General features: G+C 49.8%; 1 protein-coding gene across 1 annotated transcript in view; it reads left to right on the top strand.

Annotated features, from left to right (window-relative positions):
* fam227a (family with sequence similarity 227 member A) overlaps positions 1–18,167 on the top strand; it is a 75,413-nt gene extending 57,246 nt beyond the window's left edge. The window contains exons 12-14 of the mRNA XM_033013149.1: positions 14,068–14,138; positions 16,782–16,965; positions 18,076–18,167. Coding sequence (XP_032869040.1) covers positions 14,068–14,138; positions 16,782–16,965; positions 18,076–18,167 — 347 coding nt within the window. The remainder of the gene's footprint in view (positions 1–14,067; positions 14,139–16,781; positions 16,966–18,075) is intronic.
* The last annotated feature ends 2,667 nt before the right edge of the window (positions 18,168–20,834 follow it).

Raw genomic sequence — 20,834 nt, 5'->3', positions numbered from 1 at the left:
TTTGTCTACCTTCGATTTTCCAGCATCTGCAGTTCCTTCTTGAACATTCTAAACTCAATTCCCTGCCTGATGCAGACCAACGTGCCAAAGGCCTCGTTCACCACACTACATACCTGATTGGACTGAATAGCACACAAACAAACTTTTACACTGTCTTGGTACATGTGTTAATAATGAGTCAAGTGCCGTCTAAAGGGCCTGTCCCACGACCATGCGACCTGCATTCGGCAAGCGCGACCAAACCGGATGCGGGGGCCGCGCGGGGGTCACTCGGAGGTCAACTGATCCCCGTACAGCGCCGGTCCCATCAGCATGCGGCGAGCGCGACCAAACCAGAAGCGGGGGCCGCGCGGAAGTCGAGTGAGTGACGTGAAGTTCGAGCGAAGTCCGCGGGTGTTCGCGCGTGACGTATGGCGTCCAGACGCTGCGTACGGCGTCAAGACGCTGCGTATGCCCGTCGAGGCGGTGCATACGGCGTCGAGGCATCTGCGGGCCGGCAGGCCGTTGCCGCGTGGAATTTTTGAACACGGTCAGTTTTTCGGAGCCCCGCGCGATGTCGGGACCAGCTCCGCACAACTCCGTACGGCTCCGGCGATCGAAGTGGGACCAGCCCCGCAAGGTCGTACGGCTCAAGCGACCACGTTAGGTTGCGCTTGCCGCATGGTGTCTCATGCTCGTGGGACAGGCCCTTAAGTCTCTCGTTTCCCTTTCCCCTGACTCTCAGCCTGAAGAAGGGTTTCGACCCAGAAACGTCGCCTATTCCTTTTCTCCAGAGATGCTACCTGACCGGCTGAGTTACTCCAGCTTTTTGTGACCATCTTCGGTTTTACCAGCATCTGCAGTTCTTTCTTACGCCTGCAGTTACTTCCTACACACCAAGTTGTAGGTTGACCACTTGGTGAAGGTGCTGTCGTGCAACTTCCAGACTTGCTGATGCACCATGGTGCCTCCAGGTGGAGCTCCAACCCCAAAACCCAGCGCTGAAGCCGGCCAGACTGGATGCACTGTCCACATATACAGCCTTGCAGAGTCTGGAGGACTACAGCTGTGCTGAATGGGATTGGTCATAAACACAAAAGGCCGCTCCAAATGAGACACCTCTGTGGACCATGAACCACAGCAGGTGCACTAGAACAGACGCAGTACAGTAGAGACACAAAGATCTGCAGAGGCTGGTTTACCAAAACAAACATAGACTACTAAACATAGTCCTGAAGAAGGGTCCCGACCTGAAATATTACCTTTCCATGTCCTCCGGAGATGCTGCCTGACCCGCTGAGTTACTCCATCACCTAGTGTCCTTTTTTATGGAGCAGTACACAAGGCTGCCAACATTGAGTGAGAGTTGGGAGTGAGAAATTGCGAGAGACCAAGCCCGAGGGAGCATAGCGACCGGGGAGGGGGAGGGGGGGGTCCCCAGGGAGGGGGGGGGGGGTGTCCCCCTCCCATTGGAATTGTGCAATATGGTGCATACTGCAGCGAGTCTTTTAACTTACACTTGAATACAATATATATGCTTTAAATTGGATTGGAACTTTTTTGAAAGAGGGGAGGCTGTGCGATCACTGACCATTGGCCTTGGGGGTACCCGGTGAGGGAGTGGAGCAACCGAGTGGGGAGAGGGTGTGGAAGAAGGGTGTCCCCCCTCCAAGGGTAGGAACTTTTTGAAATTTGATGTATTAAAATCATGTTTTAGTGCACTGTAGAAGTATGATTTCAATGTTTTTTGTATGAAGTATTTTTAAGAGGTAACTTTATCCACACAAAGGGTGATGGGTGTATGGAACAAGCTGCCAGAGGAGGTAGTTGAGGCGGGGACCATCCCAACATTTAAGAAAAAGTTAGACTGCTACATGGATAGGACAGGTTTGGAGGTATGGACCAAAAGCAGGTAGCGTAGCTGGGACATGTTGGCGGGTGTGGGCAAGTTGCACCGAAGGGCCTGTTTCACACTCTATCACTCTATGACTACATTATGCCTCCACCATGCATGAATGATTCAAAATCAAGTGATCGAGTTTTATTGCCATATACTCAAGCATAGAAACATAGAAAATAGGTGCAGGAATAGGCCATCGGCCCTTCGAGCCAGCACTGCCATTCAATATAATCATGGCTATTCATCTAAAATCAGTACCTCTTTCCTGTTTTTTCCCCCTATCCCTTGATGGCGTTAGCCCCAAGAATTAAATGTAACTCTCTCTTGAAAACATCCAGTGAATTGGCCTGCACTGCCTTCTGTTGCAGAGAATTCCACACATTCACAACTCTCTGCGTGAAGAAAGTTTGTTCTCATCTCAGTCCTAACTGGCCCCCCCTTTATTCTTAAACTGTGACCCATGGTTCTGAAATCCCCCAACGTCGGGAACATTTTTCCTGCAGTTACAGTAAGTGAAAATCTAGCAGGCAAGCAGGATGCTTTCTCCAACCACCCCCATTTGAAGGCCACTATCTTCCACCGTTTCTACCCAGTGCTTGGTACTTACTTCCAGCAGCCACTGGTTGTCCTCCAGGATGCACTCTCTCTCCTCTCAACCCCCCTCTCTCACTCCCCTCCATCTCTCTTTCCCCTCTCTCTCTCCTCTCTCCCTCTCTGCTTCTCCTCTCACCCCTCTCTCATCCCCATCTCCCCCTCTCACTCTCTCCCCTTCCATCTCTCTTCTCTCTCCCCCTCTCTCTCTCTCTCCCCCCCCTCGCTCTCTCTTCCCCCTCTCTCCGTCCCACCTCACTCTCCCCCATCCCACCTCACTCTTCCCCCTCTCTCTCATCCCCTCTCCTCTCCCCCCCCCTCTCCCTCTCCTCTTTCCCCTAACTCTCTCTCCCCTCTCTTTCTTCTCTCTCCCCCCTCTTCTCTCCCCCCCTCTCTCTCTCCCCCCCTCGCGTCCCCCTCTCTCTGCCCCCTCTCTCTCTCTCCCTCCCTATCTCCCCCTCTCCCTCTCCACACACTCTCCCCTCTCTCTCTCCCCACTCTCTCTCTCTCTCTCTCTCACTCGCCTCTCTCTCTCTTTCTCCTCTCACCTCTCTCTCTTCCCCCCCTCTCTCGTCTCTCTTTCCTCCTCCCTCCTCCTCTCTCTCCCTCTCCCTCCCCCATATCTCCCTCCCACCTCACTCTCCCCCTAGCCCTCTCTCCCCTCTCTCTTTCTCCTCTGTCTCTATCTCCTCTTTCTCTTTGCCCCCCCCATCTATCTCTCTTTCCCCCGTTTCTCTCCTTCCCCCCTCTCCCTCTTCCCCCTCTCTCTTTTACCACCCCTCTCTCTCCCATTCTCTCCTACCCTCTCCACCCCCTCTCTCTCTTCCCTCTTTCGTCCCTCTCACCCCTCTCTCTCCCCCCCCCCCCATCTCACCCTCCCCCCTTTCTCCCTACCTCTTTCCCCTCTCCCTCTTCTCTCTCTCCATTCACTCACCCCCTGTCTCTCCCCTGTCTCTCCTCTCACCCCCTCTCTCTCCCCACTCTCCCTGTCTCCTTCCCCCCTCTCTCTCTCTCCACCTCCCTTTGAGAGTCTGTCCCTTCGGCACAGAGACTGTCGCGGCAGCGGCGCTTTAGACGCCTCCGACGGCCCGGGACACTCGCACTGGCCGCAGTTCTCAGGTCGGCTCGCCTGCCCCGACCCCGCAAAAACAATATTGCACATTGGGAACAGTTTGCAAAAGATCTAAACACACTACTGAGGACTCCTCGTATTTATACTTAATTTATGGCCATTCCGAAACCCCCCCAGGTTTTACAACTGATTCACCTGGTTAGTTCCAGCTCCGGCTGCTTGATGTTGTCGGCGGCTGCACATCCAACCAAGAGAAGAGGCGCAACGTCACTCACAGCCGCCAACAGACGCGCTTCCCCGGACCGCACAGATCCCTGGCACGTGGCGCTAAGGGACAAATTGCGCAGGGACTGAACTCAGCGTGAGAACTCGGTCGTGAGCGTGAGGGCGTGAGAAATTGCTCCAGGGCGTGAGTCTCACGCCGAAAGCGTGAGAGTTGGCAGCCCTGAGTACAGCACATGAACGCACCCTGCAGCCCACAATTAACAAACCAAACATGATGCCAAGTTAAACGAATCTCTGGATGCACGTGATCCACATCCAAAGTCTCTTCAATTCCTCAAGTATATCTGCCTCCTACACCACCATTGGCAGTCCATGCCAAGTACTCACTCTCTGTGTAAACAACTTGCCTGCCCTGCACATCTCCTTTATGCGTTGCCCCTCTCAACGTAAGTCCATGCCCTCCAGTCTTTGACATTTTCACCCTGAGAGAAAGGTTATGACTGTCTACCTTATCTATGCCTCTCATAATTTTGTACACTTCTCCCAGGACTCCCCTCAGCCACTGACGTTCCACAGAAAGCAATCAAGTTTGTCCAATCTCTCCTTATAGCTAATACCTTCTAATCCAGGCAGCGTTCTGGTAAACTTATTTTTCTCCCATCTCCACAGCCTCCACATCCTTCCTATAATGGAGTGACTAGAACTGCACACAATGCTTCACATGTGGCCTAACCGAAGCCCTGTAAAGCTCTCTGATTCTAATACTCCAAATGCCCCAAATGATGAAAGCAAACATGCCACATACCTTCTTAACCACTCTGTCTACATGTTTTGTCACTTTCATGGAGCTGTAGACTTGGACTCCAAGGTCCTTCTGTACATCAATGCTTTTAAGGGTCTTGCCATTAACTACACAGTATCCCCTTACATTTCACCTCTCAAAGTTGACACTTCTCGGATTAAAGTCCATCTGTGGTTTCTCTGCCGTGCACTCTGCCACATTCTGTAACCTCATGGGCTGGCATATCCTTCACTCTATCACCGATATCAAACTAGGATCCATTAGCACCACACAAGTGCGTACCAAGAGCAGGCAACTAGAAAAATGGGCTTTAAGATTACTCAAGCTGAAATCAGGATTACATGCATGCCGATAAAATTGCAATGGACAGAGCGAAGTGATCTTGCAACTTATAGATCAACTCAAAGTTCTGCAGTTGCACCTCATCTGCTCAGAATGGTGGTGGACAATTAAACAATTGGTGCAAGTAGAAGCCCCGAGAACACCAAACTCTTCAGCAATGTCATGGCCCAACGTGTGAGGACCTGAGACAATGCAGAAACACTTGCCATTAATCTCAGCCAGAAGGCCCAAATACATTGTCCATTTCCACTCCATCCCAAGAGCCTCACCTGCACAAATGTCAACCTATTGCCAATTTAATTCCCTCAACGTTATCCAGTCCCAGTCTGCGGGAAAAGGCATCTACCAGATGTAGGGCTCAAGACCTGCTCACCAGAACTAGCCGTCCCTGGTCAAACTATTCCAGTGCATTGACAAAACTGGCATCTATCCATTGATTATCCAGGTACATGCTGTTCAAATAAAGTAATACATCCACGGAAACAGGCCCTTCGGCCCAACTTGCCCATGCCGACCAAGAAGCCCCATCTACACTTGTCCCACCTGCCTGCATTTGGCTCGTATCCCTCTATCCATATACCTGCCCAAATGTTTTTTAAATGTTGTTTCTCCTATCTGCCTCTGGCAGCTCATTCCGTATACCCACTATGTGAAAAAATTGCCCCTCAGGTTCCTATTATATCCTTCCCCTCTCATCGTAACCCTATGTCCACTGGTTCTTGATTCCCCTACTCTAGGTAAAAAATATTTGCATTCATCCTCTACAATCCCCTCATGGTTTTATATACCTGTAAAATCCCCTCCCCCCCCCCCCCCCCCCCCCCCCCCCCCCCCCACGGCCCCCTGCGCTCCAAGAAATAAATTCCTAGCCTGCCCAACCTGTCCCTATGGCTCTGGCCCTCAAGTCCTGGCAACAAACTCATAAATCTTCTCTGCACTCTTTCCAACTTAATAAAATTCTCCCTATAGGATGAAGAATCTACAGAAGACTAGACTAAGTGGGACTCGTTGGGTCCCAGCTTCACACGGGAGGTCTGGTCCCCCAATGCAATATTCCACCTCTCCACCAATTCCAATATTGCTGGCCAGTGGTGGGGGGGGGGGGGGGGGGGGGGGAGGCTTTCTGAAGCGCTAGTATGGGTGTTGTGGGCCGAAGGGACTGGTTTCCAGACCACATAAAACCCGCATAAAACCACATAAAAGCACATAAAGGGCACTCACAGTTCAGTAGACACTCAGTGTTGTGTAGATTCCCAGCTCAGACTGAGAGTCGTGGCCTCTCCCTCGCCATCTTGCAGCGACTGAGCCACGTCCAGACTTCCGGATTTTATAGTCCCTCACCCCCTGAAGGGGCGTGGCCTTCATCGTGGTGATTGACAGGAGAGAGAATCTCAAGATTTATTAAACGCTAATAACTCTTTTATTTTTAATCGATGGGAAAATCCTCAGGGCCTTATCATCGGAGGAGGACTGAGTAAGATGGCCAAAAAATCACAGCCATATATGGTAGCATTTTTTTCTAAAATCAAACAGCAGCGCAAACAGGAAGTGGTCAAGATGAGACTTTTAATTAAATAGATTTTAATTACTTACAGCCTGATCACTGTGCTGACAATCATCAGCAGTGAGGAAGGTAATATTGAGAGTACTCAAGATGCTAACTGATGCTCAATGCAGCTTGCCCACCTCCCCACCTCATTACAGCCCTGGTTCAAGCATGGGCCATTGAGTTGAATCCAGACTCGACGTTCAAGTATGAAATTCCATATTCGGCCTACGCGATCTCCCACTTGCCAAACATTTTAACTCCCCTTCGCATTCCCACACTGAACTTTCTGACCAGGGCCTCCTCCAGTGTCAGAGTGAGGCCTAGGGCAAAGTGGAGGAATAGAACCTTGTATTTTGCTTGGGCAGCTTACACCCCAGCGGTATGAACATTGATCTCTCTAATTTCAAGTAACCCTTCTCTTTCAGAACCTCCCCCCCAAGAGCCCCCCCCCCACCACCCCCCCCCCCCCCCCCCCCCCCCGTCCCCTCTCTCCCAGTCCCCCCCCCCCTTAGTTTCACTGTTTATATCCCTTTGTTATCACCTCTCTCACAGCTAACAATGGAGCATTGTGGGCTCCACCCTTTCCTTGGTCATCGGTGCTGCCTCTGATTTGTTCTGAAGCTTTTCATACCTCTGGTTCCCCCCACCCGCCCCGACTCTCAGTCTAAAGAAGGGTTTTGATCCGATGCATCAACCTTTCCACCAGAGATGCTGCCTGACCCACTGAGTTACTCCAGCATTTCGTGTCTACATTCGGTGTAAACCAGCATCTGCAGTTCCTTCCAACACACTCGAGGTTCAAGTAACTGTCCAAAAATCTGAGGCGGGATTTGACAGCGTGAAACATCAAGGAATCCTGGTGAAACCAAAATCCATGGACACTCAAGAAAATCATACTCCAGAGGCCGGATTCTTACTTCTTCAATTCTGGTTGTGGTCATTGGAGTTTAATCATCCCAGACCCAACACATCTCAGCAGGAGTTTCTCAGGACAGCATCTGGGCCTCAACCATCCTCCTCTGCTTCATCAGAGAATCAAAAGTGGAGATGCTTTTGCTGATCAGTCACAAGAAGGGTCTCGACCCGAAACGTCACCTATTCCTTCACTCCATAGACGCTGCCTGACCAGCTGAGTTTCTCCAGCATTTTTGTCTACAGCCAGATCAGTTTAGTTTATTGTTACGTGTATCGAGGTACAGTGGAAATTCTTTTGTTGCATGCTGAAAGACAATACATGATTACAATCGATCCCTTTGCAGTGTATAGGTACATGATAATGGAATAACGTTTTTTTCGTGCAAGGTAAAGCCAGCAAACCTTGATCAAGGATAGTCCGAGGTTCACCACAGAGGTAGAAGGTAGTTCATTCAGCACTGCTCTCTGGTTGTGGTGGGATGATTGCATTAATTCCATTAGTAACATCTCAGCAGTTGAATCAGTCCACAGTCATAGAGCTACGCAGCAAGGAAACAGGCCATTCACTCAAAGTTGTCCACGGCCAGTATTGGCATACTGGGATGGTCCCATTTGCCTGCATTTGGTCCAGAACGCTCGAAGCCATGTCTGTATATATATTTGTCCAGATGAAGAGACCAGAGTGTGATGGTGTGTTCATCCTAATCACAATCTCCTTTAAGGCCCTGTCCCACTTGGGCGACCTCATCCGCGAGTTCGCCCTCGACTCATACTCGCAGCAGGGTCGACACGAGGTCGTGGGAGGTCTTCATAACTCTCCTTCATGCTCGAGAGTAGTCCCCGCGTACTCGAGGCCTCAGCTAGGTTGCGGCGTATTTTTCAATATGTTAAAAAATGCCCGCGAGTAAAAAAAGGTCGCCATGGAAAAAGTCGATACTTTTTTTACTCATAGGTTTAGTCGTAGTAGGTCGGCATATTAGTCGTAGGTAATCGAGGGTAGTCGAAGGTAGTCGTAGATAGTCTTCAACATAGTCGAAGGGAGGTCGAAGGAGATCGAAGGAAGTCGTCTCCACTCTCCACTATTCGGTGTCCAATTTTCCCGGTTAGTCGAAGTTAGTCTTCAACATAGTCGAAGGAGGTCTTCAACATGTCATTTTTTCAAACTCTTCTAAACTCGCCAATTAGGTCGCCCCTTTAGCACATCAGTCCTGATTACATATATCATTTAATTATATTTATGTTACCTTATTTTTTAGTTATGTTAAAGTGTGTTTTTTATGTTTTTTTAAATGTCTTTATGTGGGGGAAGAGGGTACGGTAAGGGGGATAACGTCCTTCAGTCGCTTCCTGGAGAGGACGCGACTATTATTCGAGTCACGTCCTCACCCCCCCCAGCGGCCTACCTACTGGATTGGCGCGGCTTTCCTGCCGGGATCGACCAGAGCTCCAGCAGCGGCAGGACAGCGCTGATACATCGCGGGGCTGGCGATGCCTTACCGGGGATCGCCGTCTGGAGCCCGGAGTGCTGGACCTGCTGCACCGACATCATGGAGCTGCGGTTCGCGGAGCTCCCAACGCGGGCGGCGCTGATCAACAACGCGGGGTCCTGCGACTCCGCCCGGCTCGGCCTGCGGACTCGGGAGCTGCGGACTCCGGCTGCGGGAGGCGGCTGATCAGGAGGTCCGGGCCGCTGAGGAGGAGGATGTTCACCGTCGGGGATCGGCGTCGGCGTTCCACCAGCCCGGCGTGAGGGCCTGAACATCGGGCCGCCCGGGGTGGCGACTGCGGGTGCTCGGAAGGCCCAGACCACGGATGAACATCTGGGAAGATCGGAGGGGAGGCTGGCTGGACTATGGTGCCTTCCTCACCTTGGTGCCACTGTGTTATGTTGTGTCGTGGACTTTCTGTGTTTGTGCTTTTCTTTTTTTAATTCAATTTTATTTTTAATATGTTTTATTATTTATTATTTATTTATTTTTATGATACTGCCTGTAAGGAAAATTCATTTCGTTGTCTCTAATTGAGACAATGACAATAAATTTGAATACAATACAATACAATACAATACAATACAATTATTCGTGTCCAAGTTTCACTTTAAAGAAGCATCCATTATTCAGCAGTCTCCCATGTTATACCGCTGAGGTGTCAATTCCCTGCTCCAACCAGTGAAACCTGGCAGCATTCGGGCATGGACTAATAACTGGCAAGGACAATTCATGGCATAAATGTACCAAGACGTGACCATCTCCAAAGGGAGAGTCCAGCCATGGATCAAGGACACCTGAACCCATTGCTGAGTCTCCCACCATCACCATCCTCATGGTCCATACCTCCTCCCTCACATCCATCCAGGGACCCCAGCATTCAATCCAGGTGAGGCAGAAGTTTACATGCACCTCCTCTAACCTCATCCACTGCCTCAAGTGTTCCCAATGTGGCCTTCGTTTCATTGGCGAGACTAAGCGTCGACTTGGCAACTGCGACCATATCTCCCATTTGAACTCCTCTGGCCATTCCCATACTGACCTTTCTGTCCCGTGCCTCCTCCATTGTCAGAGCGAAGCCGCACACACAAATTGGATGAACAGCATCTCACGTTCATGGTATAAATGTACCAAGAAGTGACCATCTCCAAAGGGGGAATCCAGCCATCGACTTGCCCCACCGACATTCCACTCTCCTTCACCATTTGCAACTATTCTTTCTTTATCTCACACCTTTAGTCTTTCATCTTTTCATCTCTGGCCTTTATCTAGACATCTGTCTCTCAAACCCCTGTGTCGTGGCTACGTAGTATAATGGTTTACATTTAATGTATTGTTGATTATCATATATTATCTGTCATTTATTATGTTTATGGGCCTGTTAAGGTGGAGCCAAGTGAAATCTCTTTGTTCCACTGTTGGTACATATGACAATTAAACACTCTTGACTCTTGTAGAAGCAGGGAACTGCAGATGCTGGTGTACAAAAAAAGACACATAATGCTGGAGTAACTCAGTGGGTCAGGCAGCATCTCTGAGAACATGCTGTTGAGTTTTCGGTGAGAACCCTTCATTTTGTGTCGACTCTTGACGAGGCTACTCTAATGGCCCATCCCCAACCTGCACCTGCTATCATCAAGACTGACAAGAGACAAGAGACAAGAGACAAGACAAGAGACATTTATTGTCACATGCACCAATTCGTACAGTGAAATTTATAAAAATAAAGAACACAGAGCACGATAGTCTTTAACATAGACATCCCCACACACCGGTATCAGCTTTTCCCACTGAGGGAAGGCACCAAAGTTCAGTCTTCCTCCTCTATTGTCCTCTGGTGAATGCAGGTGAATGAGAACATCACCTCTTCTGTCAATCTCTCAGTACCTGTCCCGGGAACAGGGCTGGCCTTAAGCCAATTGGACCAATTGCTCTGTGAAACCCCGCGCTCTGTGCTAGTGCCGCTAATCTTCATCTGGAGAAGACTATATTGCGGTCTGCAGTTGCTTGGACTGTTGCTGAATGTGCAGGAGTGTTGAATCCCTTTTGCATTGCTTTTAGTAACGGCATCCTTTATACGATGCATCGCAGGCTCACCAATTGTTCCCAATTGGGCCCCGCACCTCCTAAGGCCGGCCCTGCCCGGGAATATATCACTTGTCCTTCATCATCGCTGGGTTTAAATCCTGGAACTTCCTCACCACAGTGTTGTGGGAGCATCTTCATGAGAAGGGCCACAGTGATTTGAGAAACTGGCTCACCACAATCTTCTTGAGATGGGCGCTGCCTTTGTCCCTAAGGAATAAATGACAGAATGCACCATCACAACTGTGCTCATGCTAATCAGATTGTCCTTCAGCACATCAATCCCAGGTACTGTATGTACTACATTCCGTTTTTATTTGTCATTCCCTTATTCATGTCTAGGGTCCACTTCAAGCATCTATTACACGGCAGTGTTCCATGGCATTCCACTGAGATGCCATAGCATTGGTGTTGGGGCCATTGCTCAATGAATGACCTGAAGGTGGGTTTTGCAAGGCACACATTCTAAAACCTGTCTGGGCTGTGAACTGTGAAGAAGATAGTGATCAATTGCAGCAGGATATAGACAGGCTGGTGGAACGGGCAGATGATAGGCAGATGAAGTTTAATGCCAAGAAATGGCACAGTGGCGTAACAGTAGAGCTACTGCCTTAAGGGCCTGTCCCACTTTCACAACCTAATTCACAACCTTTTTTACTCGTGGACATTTTTCATCATGCTAGAAAAATGCCCCGACCTACTTGATGCCACGAGTACCTACGACCTTGTGACGACCATGCTGCGAGTATGAGTCAAGGGCAAACTCGGCAGAGGTCGTGAATTAGGTCGTGAAAGTGGGACAGGCCCTTTACAGCGCCAGAGAACCGGATTCGATCCTGACTATGGGCGCTTGTCGTACGGAGTTTGTGCGTTCCCCCCGTGACCTGCGTGGGTTTTCTCCGAAATCTTCGAGTTTCCTCCCACATTCTAAAGACGTACAGGTTTGTAAGTTAATTGTACAAATGTAAAATTGGTCCTAATGCGTGTAGGGTAGTGTTAATGTGCGGGGATCGCTGGTCGGCGCGGACTCGGTGGGCCGAAGGGCCTGTACCATGCTGTATCTTTAAACTAAACTAAAGTAAAATGTGCCCTGATGCATTTTGGTGGGAAGAATGAGGATTGGCAGTATGGGCCAAAAGACGTGGTTCAAATAGAGCTGCAGGAACAGGGGGACCTGGGGGATATAGGTGTACAGATCATTGAACAAGGCAGTACATTTGGGAAAGTGAATGTGATTCTGAGGCTTACCAGCGAGTATAAAAATCATGTTGTGTTTCAACTGGAATTATCAGTTCTGGTCGCCAGTTTATTGAAAGGATGTGAAGCCATTTGAGAGGTTCAGAAAAGAGTGGCAAGAATGAGTAGACAAAAATGCTGGAGAAACTCAGCGGGTGAGGCAGCATCTATGGAGCGAAGGAATAGGTGACGTCTCGTGTCGAAACGTCACCTATTCCTTCGCTCCATAGATGCCACCTCACCCGCTGAGTTTCTCCAGCATTTTTGTCTACCTTCGATTTTCCCAGCATCTGCAGTTCATTCTTAGCCAAGAATGAGTAGAGCTGAGGGTCGCAGCTGGTAGAGCTGCTGCCTCACCACTCCAGACACCCGGGTTCGACCCTGACCCCGGTTGCTGTTTGTGTGGAGTTTGCACCTTCTTGACATGACCACTGAAGGGCCTGTCCCACTTGGGCGTCATTTGCGAAGATTTTGTACATCCCAAAATCCTGGGGCGTCGCGCGCGCCAGCTTGTTACTGGCTACGTCACCACGTACCATGCGCCCGTAATGCGCACCATGCGCACATCACGTGCGCGGTATGATGCGTGCTTCGTGCGTCATGACGCTTAAATTATGTCACGTAAATTACGCGCAAATGACGCCCAAGTGGGACAGGCCCTTTACGTTTCGCCTGGGTGCTCCCGTTTCCTCCCACATCCCAAAGACGTGCGGGTTTGCAGGTAAATTGGCCTTTGTAGATTGCTCCCAGTGTGCAGGGTGTGAATATGAAAGAGGTTATCAGTGTGAATGGGTGATCGACAGTCAGCATGGACTTGGTGGGTCGAAGGGCCTGTTTCCATGCTGCATTTTTCAATCCATATATAATTCCTGGGATGAATGGCTACAGTTTCAAGATAAATGGATAGGCTGAAGATTCTTTGGAGAAGGGCAGGCTGGGGGAGAACTGATAGAAGTGCATAACACAAGGATAGTCTAGACAGTGAACAGTGGAGAGTTCGAGAAGTGGAGGATATTGAAGAGTAATAAGGGCCTGTCCCACTTACACGACCTTTACAGGCGACTGCTGGTATTCGATATAGGTCGGCAAAATTTTCAACGTGTTGAAAATTCACAGTTCGACCAGAAAGACGCTGCGACTCTTCGGAGACCTCTCAAGACCATAGGAGACCTCTCACGACCATACAGGCGACACCTGGCGACTGTGGTTGTGAGAGGTCTCCTATGGTTGTGAGAGGTCTCCAAAGAGTCGTGGCGTTTTTCTGGTCGGTGTCGAATTTTCAACAGGTTGAAAATTTCGGCGACCTATGACGGGTGCCGGCAGTCGCCTGTAAAGGTCACGAAAGTGTGACAGGCCCTTAATACTTTTGATGGGAATATGCTGCCATCAGATACCCTGCCTGCAGGTTCTATCACGGACAGGAGAGAGATAGAGATTTAGAGATGCAGCGTGGAATCAGGTCCTTCAGCTCACCAAGTCCACAATGACTATCGATCACCCATTCACATTAGCTTTTTGCTATCCCTCTCTTTTATGCATCCACTCTCTGCACAGCGCGGTGAATTTGACAGAGGCCAATGAACGTAAAAACCCGCACGTCTTTGGAACGATGGAGGAAGGCGGAGCGCCTGGTGGAAACCCGCGCGGTCACAGGGAGAACGTGCAAACTCCACGCAGATAGCACCTGAGGTCTAGATCGACCTGGGTCGCTGGTGCTGTGAGGCAGCAGCTCTACCGGCCTCGCCACTGAGCCGCATGTCTGGTGAAGAAACATTTACACGGCTCTGGCGCGGGGGCTTGGGGTGGTACCAGGGTGTGCTCCGGTAGAGGGTCTGATGCCTGTGCTGTAACCATTCCACTATCCTGTGATTCCTTCCCTTGTAGCCAGCCTCCCGGCATCAAGCAGCAAGACGGAGAAGAGCTACAGAATCAGCAGCGCTTCCCTGCCGACAGAGGTGAGGCCACAGGAGCACACTCCGCACCGCGTCTCCCTCCACATGTGCTCGCAGACATTGCTATTGACGACCTGTGGCATCCTAGAACCATCATCACGCTTCCTCCTCCTCGTTACCAGTCCAGTCGGCATTCCTCTTCCAGCCAGAGCAGAACTGTAAAGGGCCTGTCCCACTTTCAAGACTTAATTCAAAACCTCTGCCGAGTTTAAAGGATCAAAAAAAAAATCAAGAACATGGTAATCTACGAACTCCTACGACCTTCCACGACTATGTTCACGAACTCCTACGAGTATGTCTACGAATTCCACTAGTATTTCGATGCCCTCCTTACGAGTAAAAAGTTGCAATTTCTTTCATCCCGACCATTTTTTTACTTGTGGACATTTTTTATCGGGCAGGAAAAAACGTCCCGACTTACCTGATGCCACGAGTACCTACGGCTGGCATAACGAGCCGCTACGATATATCTACAAACTCCTACGGCCGCGTTACCAATATTCCGCGAGTTTGAATCAAGGGGAAATCTCGGGAGAATTTGTGAATAACTCGGGAGAGTGGGACAGGCCCTTAAAATAGAAATGTTTTTGTAAACACCCAACAAGCCGTTTTTGTTAGAGACACAAAGAACTGCAGATGCTGGAACTTCAAAAAACAAAAGTGCTGGAGGAACTCATCGGTTCAGGCAGCATCTGTGGAGGGAATAACTTTAGTCCATGCCGTCCAGCAATCAACTCCGCACCCTTTTGCCCAACTTGCCCACACTGGCCAACATGTCCCATCTACTCTAGTACCACCTGCCTGCGTTTGGCCCATATTCCTCTAAACCCGTTCTACCCAAGTAACTGTCTAAATGTTACTTAAGCGATGCGACAGTCCCAGCCTCAACTACCTCATCCGGCAGCTCGTTCCATACACCCACCACCCTTTGCGTGCAATAAATTCCTCATATTCCTATTAAATCTTTTGCCCTTCATCTTTTCAACCTATGCCATCTGGTTCTCGATTTCCCTGCTCTGGGCAAGAGACTACTCAAACTAATTCTCTCATGATTTTATACACCTCTAAAAGATCACCCCTCATCCTCCTATGCTCCAGGGAATAAGAGTCCCAGCCTGCTGAACCTCTCCCTATAGAGCAGACCCTCGAGTTGTGGCAACATCTTTGTAAATCCTCTCTGCACCCTTTCCAACTTAACAATATCTTTCCTTTAACATTTTGCCCAAAACTGAACACAATACTTTAATTGCGGACTCACCAACGTCTTATGTAACTGCAACATGACCCCCCAACTTCTGTACTCAATACTCTGGCTGGTGAAGGCCAATGTGCCAAAAGCCCTTTTGACCACCCCATCCACCTGTGACGCCACCTTCAAGGAACTATGTACTCCTAGATCTTCAGATCTCAGAGTAGCTCTTAGGCCCCCTTCGGACGTGGCTGATCATGGGTGTCTCCAGGATGCTATTCCCTATATGGAGGACGCCTGTGCGTGACTTTGTTTAACGTGGGGAGACTGGTGCACAGACAGCCATCCCACGGTCCTTGACAGATCTGGGTCAGGATCCAGTGGCATGGAGTCCAAGACGACCGGAGACCCTTTTCTGCTGCAGCCTTCATCCGCCTTCCCAGCCATTGTGGCGCTCCACTAAGGTCAGCCATCGTCCTCTGCCTGTTTCACCATTAAGGTCTTGGTTGGATCTTTGAGGTTGGTTGGTCTTTGAGGTCTATGTCAGAGACCTCCCCCTCGACCTTACCGCCATGGGTGGCCCTACCAGGAGCATAGCTCCAGACGGCATCGCTCTCAGGATCTCAGGTCCACACAAGCTTCTCCACCAGACAAGGTGACAATCCACGGAGAAGACGATGATGAACATTGTGGGTACCTTGTCATTCAGCTCATCGTCCTTCTCAGCAGCCTCAAGAGTGTTTTTCAAGAGTGAGACCACACCTGGAGTATTGTGTGCAGTTTTGGTCCCCTAATTTGAGGAAGGACATTCTTGCTATTGAGGGAGTGCAGCGAAGGTGTACAAGGTTAATTCCCGGGATGGCGGGACTGTCATATGCTGAGAGAATGGAGCGGCTGGGCTTGTACACTCTGGAATTTAGAAGGATGAGAGGGGATCTTATTGAAATATATAAGATTGTTAAGGGTTTGGACACGCTAGAGGCAGGAAACATGTTCCCGATGTTGGGGGAGTCCAGAGCCAGGGGCCACAGTTTAAGAATAAGCGGTAAGCCATTTAGAACGGAGGAAACACTTTTTCTCACAGAGAATTGTGAGTCTGTGGAATTCTCTGCCTCAGAGGGCGGTGGAGGCCGGTTCTCTGGATACTTTCAAGAGAGAGCTAGATAGGGCTCTTAAAGATAGCGGAGTCAGGGGATATGGGGAGAAGGCAGGAACGGGGTACTGATTGGGGATGATCAGCCATGATCTCATTGAATGGCGGTGCTGGCTCGAAGGGCCGAATGGCCTACTCCTACACCTATTGTCTATTGCCTATTCATCGTAGGTCCCGCAGCTCCAGAGCGATGGTATGGGTATCCCAGGGATTGGCAGTGGAGTGTACTAGAAGTTCCAGAGGTGGGGCGAGAGGTTACTGACAGACACACCCACGAGTTTGAATAACTTCTTCTTTCCTACAGCCACCTGTAGCCAGACGAGGGCCTGATTTCATGAAGAACTTGTACAATTTGTTTGGCTTCAGCCCTCTCGTTCTCAACTTCCTTCAAGGTCAGAAATTGGATCCACATGCTGGAGAAAACATCTTTGTGACCAGAACAGAGATCCAGCGCCTTCCACCATATCCTTTTATTGGTTCATCTTCCTGTGGGATTGTGCTCTTCACTGCAAAACAGTGAACACCTGCAAGACGCTAGGTTTCAGCAAGGCAATCTTCTGCTCCATACGATACGATAGAACTTTCTTTATCCCAGGGTCTGCCAATAGTCATAAAACACAACAAGATACATGAAACCTGAAACTAAAGTGATGAGTGGGAAAGTCCAGGATTGGGGATGTGTAAAGATTGGGGGGGGGGGGGGGGGGGGGGGGGGGGGTGGGGGGGGGGGGTGGAGAGGGGATTCAGTCTACCCCACAACAGAAGGGGGAGGAGTTGTACAGTTTGATAGCCACAGGGAAGAAGGATCTCCTGTGGCGTTCTGTGCTGCATCTTGGTGGAACCAGTCTGTTGCTGAAGGTGCTCCTCAGGTTGACCAGTGTGCGTTTATGGAGGGGGTGAGCTGTATTGTCCAGGATACTCCGCAGTTTGAGGAGCATCCTCCCCTCCAAGACCATCTCCCATCAATCCAACTCTGCCCTCAGGACGGGGCCAGCCTTCCTGATGAGCTTGTTGATCCTGTTGCCATCTGCGGCCTTTGCTGCAGGCTCCTAGTATTAGTTCAGTTTAGAGGCACTGCGCAGAAACAAGCCCTTTAGCCAACCAAGTCTGCGCCGACCTGCGATTCCCGCACACTAACATTATCCTATACACACGAGGGACAATTTAAAATTTATACCAAGCCAATTAACCTACAAACCTGTGCGTCTTTGGAGTGTGGGAGGAAACCGGAGCACCCGGAGAGAACAGCCGATCCTCATAAACGGAGCTGCTGTAGAGACAGTATATTTGATAGGAATGCGCAATAGAAATTATTCTGACAAGATGCCACGTTCTCAGCCTGGTGTGGCAACTCCTCTCCTTACCTTACCCATCTGTGCTTCAAGTGGCTGATTTAATTTGTCCCGGTCCACCGCCTGTTTTAAGGAACGCTCTTTGGTGGAAGGTAGACCAGCTCCATGCCAAGGGCAGGTTGGGAGCAATCCCGGTCTATGGGGGCGCTGGGACATTGTCAGCTGGAGGGCAAGCCTTGCTCTGTCCATCATGAATCATTTAAAACGTCACCTTTCCTGCACTTTCTCTTGACACTGGATTTACAGATGATGCTCCCACGTACCGCGATGTGATTAAAGCCGGACATCAGAACCTGCTGAAACTGAAGGAGGTGAAGATGAATCTGCTGCAACCTTAGTGCAGTAGCCCCGCTCAACACAGGGGGTCATCTCAGCACAACGCTGGCACCGTCAACTGTACCTGATACCGGCAGAGTAAAGTAGCTGTCAAAACACCTGCCTCTTCCATTGGTATCACACAGCATCTCCTCAATCACACTCACTCGCACACCTACACACACACAATCACACACCTACACACACACGCACACATCTACACACACACAGATGCGCGCGCGCACACACCTACGCGCACACACACACACACCTACACGCACATACCTACACGCACACACAGATGCGCACACACACATCTATATACCTACACACACACGCACACCTACACACACACACACGCACGCACGCACACACACCTACACATGCACACACACACACACGCATGCACACACACACACACATCTACACACACACACACACACATCTACACACACACACAGATAGGCCCCCCCTGCAGGACCTATACACCAGAAGGTGCCGATCCAGAGCCAGCAAGATTATGGGGGACCCCTTCCACCCCAGCAATGGACTGTCCCGTGAATTTTATTCAAAGGAACGCGGCGTCATTAATACTTGGTCTAAACACAATTACATTTACTGAGGAATGTGGATCGATGCATTGATGACACATTGTATAACTATGTGTTAACTACTGACTGTTAACAAGTGCTAACAGTGGTAGTTAACAAATCATTTTTGTCTGATGGCCTGCGCAGTGGTTTTTATCCATGTTCGTTTTTAACAAGGCGAATGGGTTTTTAAAAAAATCTGTATTTAACAATGCGAATTCATATTTCCGTACGAAATACGGAAAATTAGCGCGGGGCCCCCTTAGGCACAGGGCCCAATTGGGAGCAATCGGTCCAATCGGCTTAAGGCCGGCCCTGGGTCTGGTCATGTGCTTTAGTTTAGTTCAGTCCGCGCTGACCATCGATCCCCGCACAATAACACTATCCTACACCCACTAGGGACAATTTTTACATTAACCGAGTTGTACTGTACTGTTCTAACTTGTGGGCAGCCACGGTAGTGCAGCGGTACGATGCTTGCAGCGCCAGAGATCCCGATCCTGATCCCGACTACGGGTGCTGTCTGTACGGAGTTTGTACGTTCTCCCTGTGACCGCGTGGGTTTTCTCCGAGATCTTCGGTTTCCTCAAACGTACAGGTTTGTAGGTTAATTGGCTTGGTGTATGTGTAAATTGTCTCTTGTGTGTGTAGGATAGTGTTCAGTGCGGACTCGGTGGGCCGAATGGCCTGTTTCCGCGCTGTATCTTTAAACTAAACTAAACTCCATAGAAACTTGGTACCATCCACGACAAATCACACTTAAACGGTAGACAAAAGTGCTGCAGAAACTCAACGGGTGAGGCAGCATCTATGGAGTGAAGGAATAGGTGGTGTTTCGGGTCGAGACCCATCTTCAGACTGATGTGGGGGTGGAGGTGGGGGGGGGGGGGGGGTGGGGGATGGAAGCATCTGCAGTTCTTTCTTAAAGACTTAAATGGTAACTCATCAACCATCAAAAATATTCATTCACACCACCACTGGGACACAGAGATATACTATCTGCAAAATGAATCGCTGTTAGTCATCTAGGATACCCCAAGAGCACCTCAGCAACATATGAGCTCAGTAAATACCAGTGTAATGGGAGCACATTGTATCTGCAATTTTCCCTCCACATCACACACCGTTGTTGGTTTGTGCATCGTTGCTGGGTCTAAACCCTGGAAGCTTATCCCTGGCAGACCTGTGGGAGCCGCTTCACCAGAAGTCTTCAGTTGTTCAAGATGGTGGCTTGCCCCCATCTCACTGGGCAGTGGGGATCAGCAACAAACCCTGGCATTACCCCAAAATCAATGAACCTCATATACCACTTGGGTAGCTTACAAACCAACAGTATTAACATTGATAGATACAAAATGCTGGAGTAACTCAGCGGGTCAGGCAGCATCTCTGGAGAAAAGGAATAGGCGACGTTTTGGGTTGAGACCTTTCTTCACTCTGGAAAAGGTTTCTGACCCGAAACATCACCATTTCCTTTTCTCCAGAGATGCTGCCTGACCCACTGAGTTACTCCAGCATTGTGTGTCAATCTTCAGTATAAACCATCATCTGCAGTTGCTTCCTACACATTATGAACATTGAATTCTTCAATTTTAGTTAGCTTAACACCCCCCCTCCCCCCTTTCCCATTTTCCTTTCTCCTTCCTCGTTCCTCACCTGGACTAGCCACAATTCTCCCTTCCCCTTCCACTTGTATTCCTTCCTTTGCGCTTCACAATTTGGAGCTCTTCTATCCTTATCTCCCACCTTTAGTCTTCCTCTCTGGCCTTTGTCTTGACCATCTGCCTTCCAAAAGCCTCCTTCACCTGTATCCACCTATTACTCTGTCAGGCTTCGTCCTGGCCCCACCTCTCTTCCAGCTTCCACCCCCCCCCCCCCCCCCCCCCCCCCCCCACCACTCCTCCAACCAACACAATCAGTCTGGATGTGCAGGAAAGAACTGCAAATGCTGGTTTAAATCGAAGGTAGATACAAAATGTTGGAGTAACTCAGAGGGACAGGCAGCATCTCTGGAGAGAAGGTATAGGTGATGTTTGGGGTCGAGACCCTTCTTCAGTCTGAAGAATGGTTCAAACCCAAAACGTGGCCTATCCATGCTCT

This window comes from Amblyraja radiata, chromosome 38, assembly GCF_010909765.2.
Source record: "Amblyraja radiata isolate CabotCenter1 chromosome 38, sAmbRad1.1.pri, whole genome shotgun sequence".
NCBI lineage: Eukaryota > Metazoa > Chordata > Chondrichthyes > Rajiformes > Rajidae > Amblyraja > Amblyraja radiata.
The sequence above is the reverse complement of the archived record's forward strand: the minus strand, read 5'-3'. Positions and strand labels throughout refer to the sequence as shown.